At 35.3% G+C, this 17595-nt stretch overlaps 1 protein-coding gene across 1 annotated transcript in view; it reads left to right on the top strand.

The window, feature by feature from the left end:
• SPRED1 (sprouty-related, EVH1 domain containing 1) overlaps positions 1 to 14898 on the top strand; it is a 103239-nt gene extending 88341 nt beyond the window's left edge. The window contains exons 6-7 of the mRNA XM_011989328.1: positions 5715 to 5816; positions 8667 to 14898. Of these exons, the coding sequence (XP_011844718.1) occupies positions 5715 to 5816; positions 8667 to 9317 (753 nt within the window). The 3' untranslated portion in view covers positions 9318 to 14898. The remainder of the gene's footprint in view (positions 1 to 5714; positions 5817 to 8666) is intronic.
• Positions 14899 to 17595: the final 2697 nt, after the last annotated feature.

The following is a 17595-nucleotide window of genomic DNA, read 5'->3' as shown; positions in this document are numbered from 1 at the left end:
GGTAAGTCTCCCAGGCTCCCTGTAGCTTTATTTTTCACTGATCGTTATTAGTAATTTTTATCATAGCTGGTAACTACTATGTGCTAGATACTGTTTTAAGTACTTTACTTATGTAACTCTTAAACTTCACAACAAACTGGCCAACTACCTAATTTTAGTGATTAAAAATTATCTGTAGTTTATGTATGTTGTCCAAATTTATTATGAAATTTTATAAAAAATTAAAAATTAAGGAAAAAATTGCAAGCCAGTTTTACCTTGAGCAAAATAATTGCAAGAATAAAGGCTAAAAGCAATCTGCATGTTTTCGCTAGAGATTTTGAGATATTAAAATGAACCCACCAGGAGTCATATTTGCTTATAAACGTCCAGGCATCCTATGAGACAGTTGAATCTGGAGATACTCATTTTAACAGTTTTTAATACAAAATATATTCCCACATATTGAGTGGGCAGAAAAACTCATGTCAACGTAGGAGAGAGGTAAAGTATGCATATCCTGAACTAAGTCACTGATTCATACAGTTGAGCAGGGAAAGAAAACACGGTGAATGGAACACAGGGACGTTATGATATACCAGTATTCCTCATCCCAGGCCCAGGGAATTTATTTGGCCTACCTTCTTTGACTGAAAGAACTATAAATTTAAAGGTGTTCTTTTGATTAATGGGGGAAAAGAACTGAACTCTTCTCCCAAAATAGTAATGGCGGTTATGATGGGGTGGTTGAATAATGTAGTTATCAGGTAGAAAGCACAAAAAGTGCTAAATAACTACAGAGAGAGACGTGAACAACATTTGGCAGACAGCTCTTAGCTTTGGGATTATGACATGGCCTCTAGAGCCTATTCTGTTTGGGTCTGAATTCCAGCTTCTTTACTTACTGGCTGTGTGGCCTTGGACAAGTTACTTACGTTCTTTGTGCCTTAGTATCCTCATCTGTAAATTGGTATAATATTAGTATCTACCTCCTAGAGTTGTTATGAATATTAAATAATTAATGTTTTATATATAAAGCACTTAGGAAAAACGTCAAATGAATAGAACAATAATACTTGTAATTGATACTTTTTCTTATCTCCAAGGTTGATGTGACTTAGAGAAACAAGGGTTATATTATATAAATTTGCATAACTAGATGTTTACACATTTGCTGATGTTATAATTGGTGAACTTCTCAATTTAATAGGAATTATAATGGAATGGTTTTCTCTTTTAAAGCTGCAGTAGACTATAGCTATACGTATCGTAAAGAAATATTGTAGAAGTTTCTTAATAGGAATAAAACACAGTACCATTCAGCACAGTGCTGTTAGGATAGTGTAGCAGTTGCCCATTTGTATGTGACCCAGAAGGCCTCACAGGATGAGTTTTCCATAGTACAGAATCTGGCCCTCAGCTTGCAGACCAGACACCTTATTTTCATAGGATACTAGGACTAAAGTCATTTTCAGAGATTCAAGTAATTGAGTTTAAGAAAATGATAGGTGAAAATCAGAACATAAAATTTGATTTCAACCGTCCTGAGGACTGTAGTTACTTGTAGTAGCGTGATTAACACATTCTCTACCTAAAATAGGTCTTTATGAGATCATCACTGAAAGCTAGCTTGGTGAGTGTAAATGCTCAACAAAATAACTATGTCCTTTGAATGTTTAATAACATTCAACTGGGGTAAATTGATGGGTCCTTTTCTGCAACAGAGGAACAACCTTGCCAAAAGGACTAGACAGTTGCCTTGCTGAACTATAAAGAGTAAGCTAGCAAGTTAACTTACTAGTTTTATGAATGCTGCTAGAAGACATGGCTGCTGGGTCAGAGACAAAGGGCTTTGTTATTCTTCACAGTACAGTAGTAGCATGAGCTTCATGTTTGTGTTGGTTTCCCTTGCTCCTCCAAATCCCATGGGAATGATGCTCAGAAATACGTTGTCCGCTCGGTGGGTTTGCATCCCAGCTTTGGAACCCTGAACTTAGGGAAGCCAAGTCTTTTATAATGACTTTTAATGCAGTTCAATAGCGTGCCTTACTTGCTGAGGAAGGAGATACTGTCTTTGTTATACTGGACACTAAACAAGCCTGTTTCCAAAGGGGAAACGCTATGTCTTTCAAGGGTTTCACTGTACAGATGTCCTTGAAAAGGCAGTTCAAAACAAAAGGCCGGTAGTGCATATGCTCACTAGATCTGCAGAGATGGGACCCATAAAGAATTATCAACTGCATTAGCTTAGGTTCCCTTAGTAAAGCTTCAATAGGCATTGCTAGTGTTTGTCTTTGACTCGTTTTTTAATTCTTTGAAGAGCTAGTAAATCTTTTGAGGCCAGGCATGGTTGCTCACCCTTGCAATCCCAGCACAATGGGAGGTTGAGGTAGGAGGATCACTTGAGACTAGGCATTTGAGACCACCTGGGCAACATAGCAAGACTCCATCTCTAACATATAAATTTATGTGTATATATATATAAATTAGCCGGGCATGGTGGTACACACCTGTAGTCTCAGCTACTCAGGAGTCTAAAGCAGGAGAATTGCTTGAGCCAGGGAGGTCCAGGCTGCAGTGAGCCACGCACGCCATTGCACTCAATCTGGGTGATAGAGTGAGACCTCGTCTCAAAAAAAAAAAAGAAAAAAAAAAATCTTTTGGATGGATAGATACATTGTTTCAAAGTCTTAAAGGCCTGGAAGCCATTATATAGTTCTTTAACTCAGTTTCTTTTACTTTCACATTACCGGGTTCATTTCACTGTAGACAAATATGACAGCATATGTCAGAGATTTATGATGTGTTTAATACATAAAAAAGAATATATTCACTGAATACTTGAGAAACCACCAAACAAAACAGGAACACCCCCAATCTATACCTTTGCTTTCATCCTAGAGGTAACTATTTCCTGGAATTGTATATGTCTGACATTCTCATGCTTTCCTTGATAGTTCTAAAACTTGTTTCTTTTTATTCTCCCAATTGGATATTTCAGTTGTTTTCAGGTTTTTGTTGTTACAGGCATACTGCTAGTACAAACTTTCTTGTCCGCAACTATTCATGTGCATGAGTTTCTTTAGAGTATTTAGCATTGGATTTTTGACATTGATGTGCTACAGAAGGTTCTGGGACAAATTGGACTTTAGGATTGATGTGTATGTACCGTGCGTACAGGGAATATGTATTGAGTATTTGAAAGACTTTGGAAATAACTCTGATTGTTCCTTTACAAATGAATTTTAACTGCATGCTCTCATATGGCCTTTTGCTAGGTAATCAAATGTTCTGTGTCACTTGTCTGTATATTCTGGATTCAGATCTTTCTGAGTTTTATTTGCGGCTAGTATCTCCTAGTGTGTGATTATTTTTCACTCTTTGTGGTGTTTTGGTGAACAGACATTATAAATTTTAATGCAGTTGAATTTATGATATCTTTTATTATTTTTACAGACCCCTCCCTATCCTTATCTTAAAGATTTTCTTCCTAATCTAAAAGTTCTAAAGTTTTGTCTTTAATCCACTTTAAATTGATTTCTATGGTAGGGATCAAATTTTATTTTTCCACATAGGTTACTAATTGTCCCCTCACTGTTTATTGGAGCCTTTCTCTGCACTGATACGCAGTACCATATCCGTCACGTCAGATTGCTATGTATGTTTGAGTATTTCTGATGTCTCTAATCGAAATTAGTACCACATTGTCATCTTTACTCTAGAAATGCTGTAGCTCTATAATAACTTAATATTTGTAGAGAAAGTGCCTAACTTTGTTATTCCTCTTGGATCTTTTTTTTTTTTTTTTCCAGATTTGGCTGTTTACCCTTTTAAAAAAATTAGAACCAACTTGTCAAATCTGGTGACGAATCCTTTTGTGATTTATATTTGAATTGCTCTGAATGTGTATATTAGTTTAGGGGATAATTTATCATCTTATTCGTGAATATGATATATCCCTCTGTTTAGCTCTTTTTCTGTATCTTTACATAAAACTTTGCATTTTCTTTGTGAAAGGATAATACATATTTTATAGTGTTATTTCTTTGTACCATTTTTATTGTTTTATTATAAATGGAATCCTTTTAAAATTTAATTGTGACCAGCTTTGAAGAAGCATCTCTTACGACTTTTTCAGCTGATAAATTTTCCTGAAGATTATAGCAAAAGTACCAAATTTTGAGGATATTAAAAAGCAGAAATTAATTGGGGTGTAACTTATCACATCTGTTTTTAGTAAGTGTGAAAAGGTCAATATTGTCCGTTTATTTGTCTTTTCACTTAGAGATTGTGTGAGAGAGCTAATATTCAGATACCCTATTGACTCAGGTAGTTTTCAAAGTGTGTATTGTTTAAGTGGTGTGTATGACTTTTTTCTGAGACAGTGGTGAGAAAATGGACATTTTTACTCTTTAAAATAGTTCTTAGAAATACATATTTAATATACTAGTTGAGGTCATTTTATTGTACCAGGAAAGAAAATTGTTCTCTCTGCTTCCTTTTGTGTAATGTTCTTCTGTTTTTCACTTGACCAAATACCTAGCTTATTCTGTGTTTCCTTCAAGTCACATTTCCTTTCATGCCTTCCCAGACCATTTAATCCATAGTTATTTCCTCTTGTTAATTTCTAAATTCTTACATATTCTACTTATAAACATAGAATGGCCTCCATATTGTATCATTAAATGCAGAAACCAAGGGCACGGTACAAAGGGTCCTATTTTAAAGGTGTGTGTGTGTGGGTGTGTGTGGGTGTGTGTGTGTGTAAAAATTTTTGGAAGAATACACTAAAAAAATTTTTTTTATGATAGTTAGCTTTTAAAACTGAGACTGAAAGGTCTAAGATGGAAGGAAGATTTTTACTTCATGTGCTTTTATACTATTTGAAAATTTTGCTATCTGCATGTATTACTATTTATTTTCAGGGTTATAGTTTTTATTAAGTATATAACAGTAGGAGTTGGATCAAAATTATCTGGAAAAATAAGTAAACAAGATTGCCAAAATGTTGATGATAACTGAAGCTAGATAATAGACCCGTGGTGATTCATTACATTATTCTCTCCTTTTATGTATATTGGAATTTTTCACCATAAAATTTTAAAAATTATTCATACATTTTAGCTGTAATTTAGGTCTGAAATGGGCTTTGCAATTCAAAACACTTGTAAATGTATCAGGACACTAAAGATTCCTATTTTTTCATTGCTATGTAATTCACCTACCACAAAATCATCCTTTAAAAAAGTATATAATTTGGTGGTTTTTATTACATTCACAAGCTTATGCAGCCATCAGCAGTATCAAATTCCATATCACTTCCCAAAAAACCCACACTGATTATCAGTCATTGCCACTCCTTCCCTATTCCCAGCCCCTGGCAACCATTATTGTGATATGTGTAACTACTTTATTTCTTTTTGTGGTTGAATAATATTCCACTCTATGGATTTACTACATTTTGTTTATCCATTCATTAGTTGATGAGTATTTGGGTTGTTTGTACTTTTTTGACTATGTATTCATTACTTGTTAAAGTTTAAATGTGTAAGAAAAGACCTACAGTTTTTGTTTGTGTTTTAGGTGGGGGGAAATAATTATATTTTATTCTCAAAACCGTTTTTGAAAAACTTTACTGCTAATAGATTATGAGGTTTTGGAATATACACTGTACATAGTTTCATTAAAAGTAAAAAATTCTTGTGTCATTTAAGTAGAAATTGTTTGTATTTTAGATAACATTTGGGCAGCCAGGCTTGGACATTCAGAGCAGAAGTATGGAATATGTACAGCGGCAAATATCCAAGGAATGTGGAAGCCTAAAGTCCCAAAATAGGGTAAGTAATGTTAGTTTATCTTCTGATTTGGAATTTAACTAATTAGTATATAGGTGAAGTTTTCCAGTCTTTCTAATTCTCCATATAGTTGAATTGCACTAAAAAGTTTTTCATTGTGTAAATTTGCTGCATATGTGCTTATAAACGCCATTAGTTAAAAACTTTCCAAACTTCTCATTCGAATCTAAAAATTTGCTGGAGCTTTTCGTCAGATAGAACCAAGAGGAATTATATATTGTTAATTTAATAAACTGTATCTGTCATCCCACCTTTAGCTCAGACCTAAAAATTTTTTAACCCTAATTCCATATATCTGGGGAACGGAAGTGTACCCCAAACTGAGTCAGATGCTTACTTGTAGTAGACTAGTCACTATGTCCAGGAACTGGAGCTAAAGATACAAATTTGTCTAGTTAGAAGCCTGCATTTATGGTTGATGGAAGGGGTCAAAAGACTTAATTTTGTTCTTTGGCCTCAAAGAGCCAACCTTCCCAGAAGGGTTGTGGAGGTAGGGATATTTTACGTCATTTTTCAGAGACTTTTTGTGTACCAAAGCTATAAACATGTATGTCTTTGTATTAATTTGCTAGGACTCCCACAACAAAATACTACAGACTGGGTAGCTTCAACAACAGAAATTTATTCTCTTAAAATTCTTAGAAGTCCAAGATCAAAATTGTTGGTAGGTTTGGTTTCTTCTGAGTACTTTCTTCTTGGCTTGCAGGTAGCTGCCTTTTCACTTTGCCCTCACATGATCTTTCCTCTGCACGTACATCCCTGGTGTCTTTCTCTGTGTGTCCAAATTTCTTCATAAAGAAAACAGTCAGATTGGATTAAAGTCTCTCCTAAAGGCCACATTTTAATTTAGTCACCTCTTAAAAGACTCTGTCTCCAAATACAGTCACATTACTGGAGGCTAGGGCCTCAACATATGAATTTGAAGAGGACATAAGTCAGACCATAACATTTTGTCCTTTGTCCCCAGATTCACGCCCTTCTCACATGCAAAATACATTCATCCTCATCCCAACAGCCCCAAAGACATAACCCATTCCAGTATCAACTCTTAAGTCCCAAATCTCATCCAAATAACATCTTTCAATCAAGTCTGGGTAAGACGAGGTACATATATCTTGAGGCAAAATTCGTCTTCAGCTATGAACCTGTGAAATTTGTAATTTCATAGTACAAATACTATGATAGGATAGGTTAGAGAATATCATGATAGGAAAGGTACAGGATAGGCATTCCTATTCAAAAAGTGAGAAGTTGAATGGAAGAAAGATGTCATGGGTCCCAAGCAATTCCAAAACCTTACAATAATTCCATTAGATTTTTAAACTTTTTAAAATATTTTAAGATTTTTTAAAAAAGATTTTAGGATTAAGAATAATCCTTTTTGTTTTAATGTTCTGCCGTCTGCGCCCGCTGGAATGGTAGCCCCACCCTCTCAGCTATAGGTGTCAGCATTGCCCCCAGGGCTGTGGGCTGCTACAGCCTGGCCCACTGACACTGAGGAATTGACCCCACCCTCTGGAACTGCCTGCCTTCAGGCTCATTCTTCCCTTTTCTTGAAAGATAGTCATATTTCACATTACTCCCTTGGCCCGTCCTGTAGAATTCCAGAAGTCCAACAGTCTTCCTTCATTTTGTCCTGACTCTGTCCCCTTCAATCCAGATTGACAGCATTTCGTTTTACCATATAATTGTCCAACCACACCCTAGATATTCTCTCTGAACATGCTTTCTCATTTTATTGCAAATGGATAGATGTAGAACGTAGCAAATCTTCATGTTCTCTTCCTTTTTGCTTAACAGTTTCTTCTTTCAATTTCTCTCTCTCCTCTCGAATGTTACTATAAGCAGCAAGGAAAAACTAGACTACACCTTCAACACTTTGCTTAGAAATATCTGCTAAATATTTAGGTTAATCACTCACAAGTTCTACTTTCCAAAAAACACAAGAACACAATTTAGCCAGGTTATTTGCTGCTTTGTAACACAGGTTGCCTTCCTTCCAGTGTCAAAAACATGTTCTTCATTTCCGTCTGAGATCTTACCAGAATCACTTTTAAAGTCCATATTTAGAAGCAACGGTCTCTTCAAGGCTCTTTCTAACATGCATCTCAAAATACTTTCCACCTCTACCCATTACCCAGTTCCAAAACCATTTCCACATTTTTAGGTATTTGTTAGAGTGACACCGCACTTTGACTAATACTGACACTAAAAGCAGTATTAGTCAAGGTTTTCCAGAGTAGAACCAACAGGATAGATGGATGGATGGATGGATGGACGGACGGACAGACGGACGGATGGACGGACAGACGGACGGACGGGCGGGCGGGCATACGGACAGACAGACAGACGGGCGGGCGTACGGACAGACAGATGGGCGGGCGGACGGAGGGATGGATGGAGGGAGGGAGGGACAGACGGACGGACGGACGGAGGGACTGACAGAGGGATGGACGGACAGATTTTATTTTAAGGAAATGGCTCATGCAATAGTAGAGGTACAGATCCAAAATCTGCAGGGTAGGCTGTCTGGAGACCCAAGAAATAGTTGTAGTCTGAGTCCAGAGGCATCCTGCTGGCAGAATTTCTTCTTGCTCAGGGGGAGCTCAGCCTTAGTTCTAGTAAAGCCTTCAGTGGATTTCATGAGGTCCACCTACATCACAGAAGGTACTGTGCTTTGCTCATAGTCCACCAATTGAAATGTAGATCTCATCCCAAAAACAGATCATGGAAACATCCAGAATAATATTTGAACACTGTGGCCCCACCAAGGTGACACATAAAATTAAGCATCATAGCCCTCATTGCAGTTTTTATCTGTTTCTTTTTTAGGTCCCTTTAAAATCAATCAGACATGTCAGCTTTCAAGATGAGGATGAGATTGTCAGAATAAACCCTCGAGATATCTTAATACGTCGCTATGCAGACTACAGACATCCTGACATGTGGAAAAATGACTTGGAAAGAGATGATGCTGATTCCAGTATTCAGTTTTCTAAACCAGACAGTAAAAAATCAGACTATCTGTACTCTTGTGGGGAGGAGACTAAGTTAAGTTCACCTAAAGACTCTGTGGTATTTAAGACGCAGCCTTCCTCATTAAAAATTAAGAAGTCAAAACGAAGAAAAGAGGACGGTGAACGTTCTCGCTGCGTATACTGCCAGGAAAGGTTTAATCATGAAGAAAATGTCAGGGGAAAATGTCAGGATGCTCCAGACCCTATTAAAAGATGCATATATCAAGTTAGTTGCATGCTCTGTGCAGAGAGCATGTTGTATCATTGTATGTCAGACTCAGAGGGAGATTTTTCTGATCCCTGTTCGTGTGACACTAGCGACGACAAGTTCTGCTTGCGATGGTTAGCCCTGGTAGCTTTGTCTTTCATTGTACCATGTATGTGCTGCTACGTCCCTTTGAGAATGTGCCATCGCTGTGGTGAGGCATGTGGTTGCTGTGGTGGGAAACATAAAGCTGCTGGATGAAATGGTCCAGTGCCAAAATGAGCTTAAAATCTTTGTTTCCAGGAATTAGCTAACTTGGATTTGTGGAAGCTTTTGGCAAGCAATATGGAATCTTGCCTGGTATCACTGGGGCCACACATGGAGGAAGCAGAACTCATCAGTTCTTGGCGTTTCACGCCATGCCTAACTTTTCCCTTGAGTGCATGGCATATTTTGTTACAGGTTGTAGAGTATTTGCAGAAGGAAACCATTTCTGGTTATTTGGCTATAAAAAGTCAGCATAAAATATGATCCAACTAAAAGGGATTAATTTTTTGGCATTTTTGTATATTTATGCATTAGGTGATGGGACTTTTAAAGGTTTGAATTTATTAGGACATGAACTAAAAATAAAAGTGCACTAGGGGACAGTTGATTTCAATTTAAGAAAAGTTAACACTTGGCAATTACAAGAAGTAAAACAAGTGCAACTAAATCATTTATTAGTTGTTTTTTGAAAGCAGTTTTATGTATAAATAACAAATGTTTATATTTAACTAAATGTAAGGTACGAATTATTACATATTAAACTTTTCTTCCCCTTCCTAGTTCTGAAGTAGATACATATATATGTATATCTACTGTCACATTCCATATATTTTGAATATTTAACTCATCTAGTTAATAATGTTTTTATTCCATGTGAATGATTTGATATTTTCATCCTTATTTCTCTTTGGCTACAATTTATATTGAGTTATATCTGTACATTCTGGTAATCTAAAATCCTTAAAAATACTCTAATAGCCTTGAGTGACCAACTTTTTTTTTAAAGCACAGATGTAATTGTCTAATGTTTTGATGGGAACGTAACACTTATTTTTATATAAAAAGACTGAGTAAACAAACATAGAAAAAAAGTGAAGTTTTTTAGTTGTTTTTGTGGTATTCAACCAGCAAGTTGTTTTCTTTCAGAGTTTCCTCCTTCAAAAAATTATATTGCATTTACAAATGTTTTACAAGGCAGAAAGTTTGACTGGATAGTCAGTGTAAAAGCTTCCTCTTGAGATCTTCATTTATCATTCTGCTAAACCAGAATATGTTCAGCTGTGTTACTAATTTTTTAGCTTAATCCTCAGTGCTTATTATTTACATAACAATGATAACTTTTTATCAGTTACATTTTATTTTTATTTAAACTGGCCAAAAGCAAAATTATTTTATGTTAAAATGTGTGCTAAACTATCCCAGGAAAGTATTTAATCCAACATTGTAAATGAAGTATCTTGTACATATAAATGTATTTCTTTGCAGAGCATTATATTACTGGATGTTTAATTTACAAAATAGTTGGATAAATGTTCCAACAAACCTTAAAGTACCTTGAAGTCAAATTGTCTGTTTTTGTTTTTGTTGTTGTTTTCTTAAGTGTTACATTGAAACTCTAACCAAGGAAAGGGTTCTTTAAGAACATTCCCTTAGAGGGATAAAGTTGAGAAGTGTGCCTTTTTTTTAATGGCTTGAAGTTTCAGAGGTGATAAAAATTAAAATCACACTACCATTTGAAGCTCATTTTCTATGCAGGTTTTTAAACGTCATTTATGTATCGTTCTTTTTATATATCACACTTAAGCTTGTGTTAGCTTTTTTCTTTTGCCCCAGATCAAACGGAACAATGTATATAACACTATCTGTCTGTAAAATACTTTTTTTAAGAAAGCATTTATATTTATATGACAGCTTGAACTGACAACATTGTGTATATAGATCATCTTGAAGTATTATTTCACATTGAAAAGAAGAAAAATATATTGATAACTATAGATGTTATGAAGAAGAGGGTATTTCTAGTTTTGTACTAAAAATCAATTGGATGAACTAAATCCAAAACATGACACTGTAGCAGCAGTTTTAAGTCTTATTTTTACTGTTTATATATTTGAATGCTGCTACAACAGATGATCTTCATCCCTGAAGTTTTCAGCTAAGCTTGGTTTCCTAGAATAGACTGTTAACTTTCAAAATTTTTATTGGTGAAATGGAAATACTGTTTTTCCTTGTGAATGAATTTTCATATTTGTAAGTGCTAAGTTTATAATTCAGGTTTGATCAAGGTGTGAATTACTGAAGAAAATAACTTGCTGGCTCTATAGGAAAATGCTGTGGAAATGAACTGTGTATATACTTCTGGGAGGAACAAATTTAATCATTTCTTCTGTTAAGCACTAATCAGTATAGTGCAACTCCTGGTTCTGTACTGTATTTTATATGCAACATATATGCTTTAATATTTTAATGTTTGTGCATTAATATTTTCAATTTGTTTAACCACTTTGCTGCTAAGATTTTGCCGTCCCATTCCCATTTTTTCCTTTACAATTTTAAACAAGTTTCTTCATTAAAAACTATGGTGATGAAATGGTTTTTATTTTACCTTGGATCTTTATAGTTAACATACCCAGTTTCTAAATCAGTCTACAAGACTAACTGATGATATAATGTTCTCTGAATCCCTATGTGGAAATTTTCTTTTGAGTAAATTAGAATTCCTTTGTGAAAGCAAATGGGTAGTTTAAATCACTGATTCTTAAACATGTGTATAGGCACCTTCAGGAACATTTTCTCATTCTCTATACAGATTCAGCACTGCCAATTGGCTTTTCCTCTAAAACTTTTCTTTGTTTTTATCTGATATAAGCAGATGGCTCAAGACAGCTGCTTCAGTAATAGGATTGAAAATGGAATCATCTAGATGGTATGACAAGCAAGACTGGTCCGATGAACTTGTTTTGTTCAGAATTGATAATTCTTAAATGATATTTTTCCTGGCTTGAAAAGGGACATCATTTGATTTCTGAAGAAGTATGTCGTGTGGAGCTTCAGCACCACCTACTGGATGATTTCCAGGCCAGAGACATGAGATGGCAATAGGGATCCGACAGGGTTCATCACTACTACCATTAAAGGGCTATTTATATGGTGACCACCTCTACCAGGGAAACCAGGAATAAGAACTATCTCAAATGAATTGTAAAATGGTTATTTTCCTAATGTGTCTTGTTGGCTTGCTGAAAGATTTTAAGCACTTTTTTCTTACATATCCTGTTTTAAAATATTGGTTGATATTTGGGACTGGCAATCAAACTTAATGGATGTACTGAGGCATTTATAGAACCAGTTGCTTTAACTCTCAAAAGCCATTACCAAAATGGTATTTTTTTCCTCCTTCTGCCAGTCAGGGAGAATTTTTAAAAATAATTCTCAAAACATGGAAAAACATAATCACACCTGTATTTTATCATGACAGCTTCAGAAAGAGTGTGTGTGTACGTTTCTTTCTGGTTTTTTTGAGACGGAGTTTCACTTTTGTTGCTCAGGCTGGAGTGCAATGGTGCAATCTCAGCTCACTGCAACCTCTGCCCCCTGGGTTCAAGCAATTCTCCTGCCTCAGCCTCCCAAGTAGCTGGGATTACAGGTGCCCACCACCATGCCCAGCTAAGTTTTTATATTTTTAGTAGAGATGGGGTTTCACCATGTTGGCCAGGCTGGACTCGAACTCCTCACCTTAGGTGATCCACCCGCCTCGGCCTCCCAAAATGCTGGGATTACAGGTTTGAGCCACTGCCCCCAGCCGTGTGTATGTTTCTGAGATGATGATGGGGTGGGGTTAGAATTTAAAGGGAAAAACTTGAACTACATATTTTCATTGGTTATTCAGCAGTGCCTAAAATGAGCTTTTGAAGTAATGTAAATGCACTTTCAATTCATGTGTGTAGTGCCATCTGGTATCTTGGGTAAGTCTTGCTTTTTCTTTTCTTTTTCCTCTCCCTTGCCCCCTTAATTAAATGGCACAGAAATGTTTCTTAATACGCATGTAAGTCTCTAGAGACAGGAAATGTGCTTTCCTCTAAATGGTCAATGTAAAGAATTTTAAGGATATTTCTTGTGTTGAAATTTATGTTCGATTTTGTGATTACACTTGGAAATATGTGTTAAATTGGGTTTTTAATTGTAGCCCAGAGGTGCATTAAGAGGTACATTAAGCAAGTGTAACATTTTTTCCACATAAAACTTAGAAAACTTTAGTTACCTGAAAAGCAAGGATTCTTTACTAATTGTTATGCTCATTCTTGATTTGACTTCCATGATCACATTTTAAAGTGTAAGAGGAAGCACTAGAAACTGGCACTATTGTTGCACTAAAAAAGTCTATAAATCATGATAATAGCACCATGAGGTCTTTTGCAGTGAGACAGACATAAAGAATGAATTTCTTTAAAACAAACACAACCTGAGGTGATTTACATAAACCAAAAGAAAAACAAAAAGGCTTTAAGGTATTAGGTACTGTTTGCCTAGCAGCCAGGTGGTTATAAGACGTTCATATGCTTTGGTACACTGAAATGTTAGCCATTATTTCTGAAAGCTTCTTAAATTGCATCAGTTGTTAGTTTTGAAATTTTTCAAGAATAAGCAAGTTGAAAAGTCTTTGTATTAAAAATACACATAGATTTTTGTGAACATTTCCAGTGTGTAGTGTCGTTTGCTTTCTATTTCTGACCTCAAAAGTGCCTCACTTGTATATTATTTCCATTAAAAGCTTGACTGCATTCTTTCTAATGAACAATGAAAAACTGTTTAACTTATGTCATAATGTGTCTCCTCAGATACAGTTAACTAGCTTGATAGTTTTGAGTATATAATGTAAATAATACATTATAAGTTTGTAACCATTTTTGTTACATCATACCCATGTCATTGGACATACCAGATGATTATCATAAGATTTTATTTTAATGGTTTTTTTCCCTCCTGGAATTACCTGATTAAACCTATCATGAATTCTAAAAGGACTTTTTCTTATTCTCCTAGAGCTTATCAAATTATCACATAAGAGATAATTACTGGAGGAGAAAGTAGTAAAAATGGAAGCTTTTGATAATTCTGTTCTTTAAAAGTATATTTTTAAACTGAAAGTTCACATATAGTTCATCTTAATAACATTTGTTCATCCTTAATTCAGATTTTTTTAAAGTCTCTTACCTAATAATGTTATATTTAATTGGTTTGATAACATGTCGCAGCTAAGCTAATGACCTTAAGTGGCAAATCTTTAACCCAAGACTACTGATTTTTTTATATTCAACTCAGTTTCATGGTTTTACTTAACTTACAATATAAACAAAACATAGGGAATAATCTAAATGAAAGGTTATTAGGACAGCAATCAAAAATTATAGTGTATCTCAACACCAGAATAAGTTGGATTACTATATTATAGTTTATTTGAAAAATCAAGGAGTAACTGTATCTTTACTATTAATTATGAAATGTAGTCTCATGTGCTTATTTACAGGTTTTTCAGAATTCGCTTTACATTCTTCACATCAAGTTAATACCCACAAGTAAGTAGAATAGCTTTTATAACAGGGAAATTGAAACTAGGGTTCTAGCTTGGCTTTCAATAGAAGTGTCATGCACATAATGCTCCTTAAAGAAAAAGACATCAACATCAATGGTATGAAAACTGTAGTCAGTCTCTTTAAATTTGACTGCTCTAAGATTTGCAGTTTTAGTGAGATCTGAAATGATGGTTTAAAAAATACATTCATAATAAAAGTCTAACAAAATCACAGTTGAAATATTGTTTCTTTTGTCTTTGTTACATAATATATTTTATACATGATTACTTTTAATCCTCAAATAACATTGTAAGTATTATCTTCCTCATTTTTCTAAGGAAGAGATTTGGGCTTCAAAAGGTCAAAATATCGGATTACATAGAGGCACGAGGTCTGAAACACATTGACTCCACAGCATAGGCTTTTCTTCCCGATGCGGTTTCAGCTTTCTCTTACAGGAGTTACAGATATATTTCATAAAATAATCATTCTGTTAAAATGAAATTCTGTTGTTTTAAGCTGGAGTAATTTTGCTTTATAAAGAAATAGTTTCCTAATTTCTACTCTTCCCTTGTCCATTTCTGGGCCCCCTATCTCACTAAGTTGTGGTATGTGATCCACAGTATGGCATGGAAATTTTTTAAATTGGAGAATAATTGTGATAATGCTTCAAGATACGTGAGCTGATTCAATGGGAAGCACTAAAAACATACATAGTTCAGTTTGTGGAATTGTTCATTTTGCTCAATTGCAGGTTTATTGGAGGGATTCATTTTCACCAAAGCAGCAATACTTCCTGAGACACTAGGAAACAATGCGCTAAAATGAGCCATGTATACAGTACTCTTCCGACCTCCCCTCGCTTCCCCCCCCCCCAGCCGCCAAGTGATGAGCTGTTCATCTGTCGGTTATTCCATAGAGCCTGTTTTGGGAACCAAAGTTGCATTTATTGTCAGGACTACTTTTTTTTTATTTTGGAGACACAGTCTCACCCTGTGCCCAGGCTGGAGTACAGTGAGCAATCACATTACACTGCAAACTTGACCTTCCAGGCTCAAACAACCTTTTCGCCTCAGCCTCCCAAGTGACTGGGACCACAACAATTGCCACCACACCCAGCTAATTTTTGTGTTTTTTTGTAGAGACAAGGTGTTACTGTGTTACCCAAGCTAGTTTCGAGCTCCTGGGCTCAACCAATTCTACTTCGGCCTCCTCAAAGTGCTGAGATGACTGGCATGAGCCACTGCATCCGGCCAGGACTACTACTTAAACATGCTTCAGACGATGAGATTAGTACTCTCTCTTCTCTCAAAATTACTGGTTCTGTTAACCTGGAAATAATTTATAATAACCAAGATGCTATGTGCAATTAGGAAGAGAGGAGGACAAATTCCAGAATATTCAGTATTGAAATGTCAAGACTATTAACTCAATAATAAAATTTAAGTTAAAATTTAATTTAAACCTGTCTTTCATTTCTATTACTTAGTTTTGTATTGCCAGTTGCAAGGCATCAATTTAAATGCTGGTTTTTTCCTTTTAAAATGTATTGTGATACATCTTCTTACAGATTTATTTTTCTTGCCAAACATAAACCCCATGTTTGTGCTCCACGTTTTCCTCTCCCCTCTTTTTCTATTAATAAAAGTAATGTTTCTCCAACTTCTCCAAATCTATGAGAGGAAGAATTCATGGAGAAGAAATTTTCATGAGCATATGATACATTTTCTTTAAAAATTCTTGTATTCATCCCAAGAAGTTCCAGCAAGCTTGAATGTATATCTTCCATTGGTAGGGAAAGCAAATGTTTCACAATCCCTTAAAATTTAAGAGAAAACAAAGTTGTATGAATTTGCAAGCTTCTAACTGGTTAATAGTTTTTGTTTAAAACTGCTGAACTAAAGTGCTAATAATAACATGTTACTCTGGAGTCTAAGAAGAAAATGGGAATCCAAACCAAATTACTTAAATAATAAAATGATAAAAGTTAATTCACTGAAGTTTTAGGGCTAAGAGGCACCTTAAAGATCAGATCAGTATGACACCCTCATTTTATAAATGTAGTAATGGATCCAAGAAGGTTTAGATATTAGTGCAAGGTATGTTCACTTAACATACACAGTTACACAACCTACACTCAACTCTATATCCATAACTGCCTAAAATACATGTCTTGCAAGTACCTTAAATTCAATATGCCCAAAACTGACTTCATGATTTCCCTCATTCTTCAAACTTTTTTTCTTCTCTGCCTTGAGGTGACACCACTGCCTATCCAGTTGGCTAAGCCAGAAACCAGGTCATTAGAATTTTTTTTTTTTTTTTTTTTTTGGGTAGAAACAAAGTCTCTCTATGTTGTGCTAGCTGGTTTCAAACTCCTGAGCTCAAGAGATCCACCCGTCTTGGCCTCCCAAAGTGCTGGGATTACAGGCATGAGCCACTGCACCTGGCCTTCATCCTTATTTTATCATTTCTCTTTAGTTTTCACTATTGGTTCTCAATTTCCTACAGTTCTGTTTCTTAAGTATCCCTCAAGTCTGTCCATGTTCTTCTATCCCCACTGTAACTATCTTAGTAGAAGTCTTCTCACTATTGACATTATAAAGTAGGCATTGAATGAATCACTGGGATGCCATTATTTTTAATAGGTAGTCTGTATTTTAAATGTGATTAAGAAGGCGAAAGTACTTCATACTGTAACTAAAAAGTGATCTTCAGATTGAGATATTCCCAGATCTAGACAAGATCTAAAAATGGTTTACAGTGGGATTGCAGAATCAGATGATGGTGACTTGAAGGAACACTTCAGGACGCAGGACCAACTAGAGAATTAAGACTAAGTTGAACTATAGAGTACAAACTTACAGAAATGGTAACCTTTAAACTTTATTTTCACTTTTCCTCAAACCCATTATTTT

Source organism: Mandrillus leucophaeus, unplaced genomic scaffold (assembly GCF_000951045.1).
Source record: "Mandrillus leucophaeus isolate KB7577 unplaced genomic scaffold, Mleu.le_1.0 Scaffold35, whole genome shotgun sequence".
Classification (NCBI taxonomy): domain Eukaryota; kingdom Metazoa; phylum Chordata; class Mammalia; order Primates; family Cercopithecidae; genus Mandrillus; species Mandrillus leucophaeus.
This window is presented reverse-complemented; position numbering and strand designations above follow the sequence as displayed.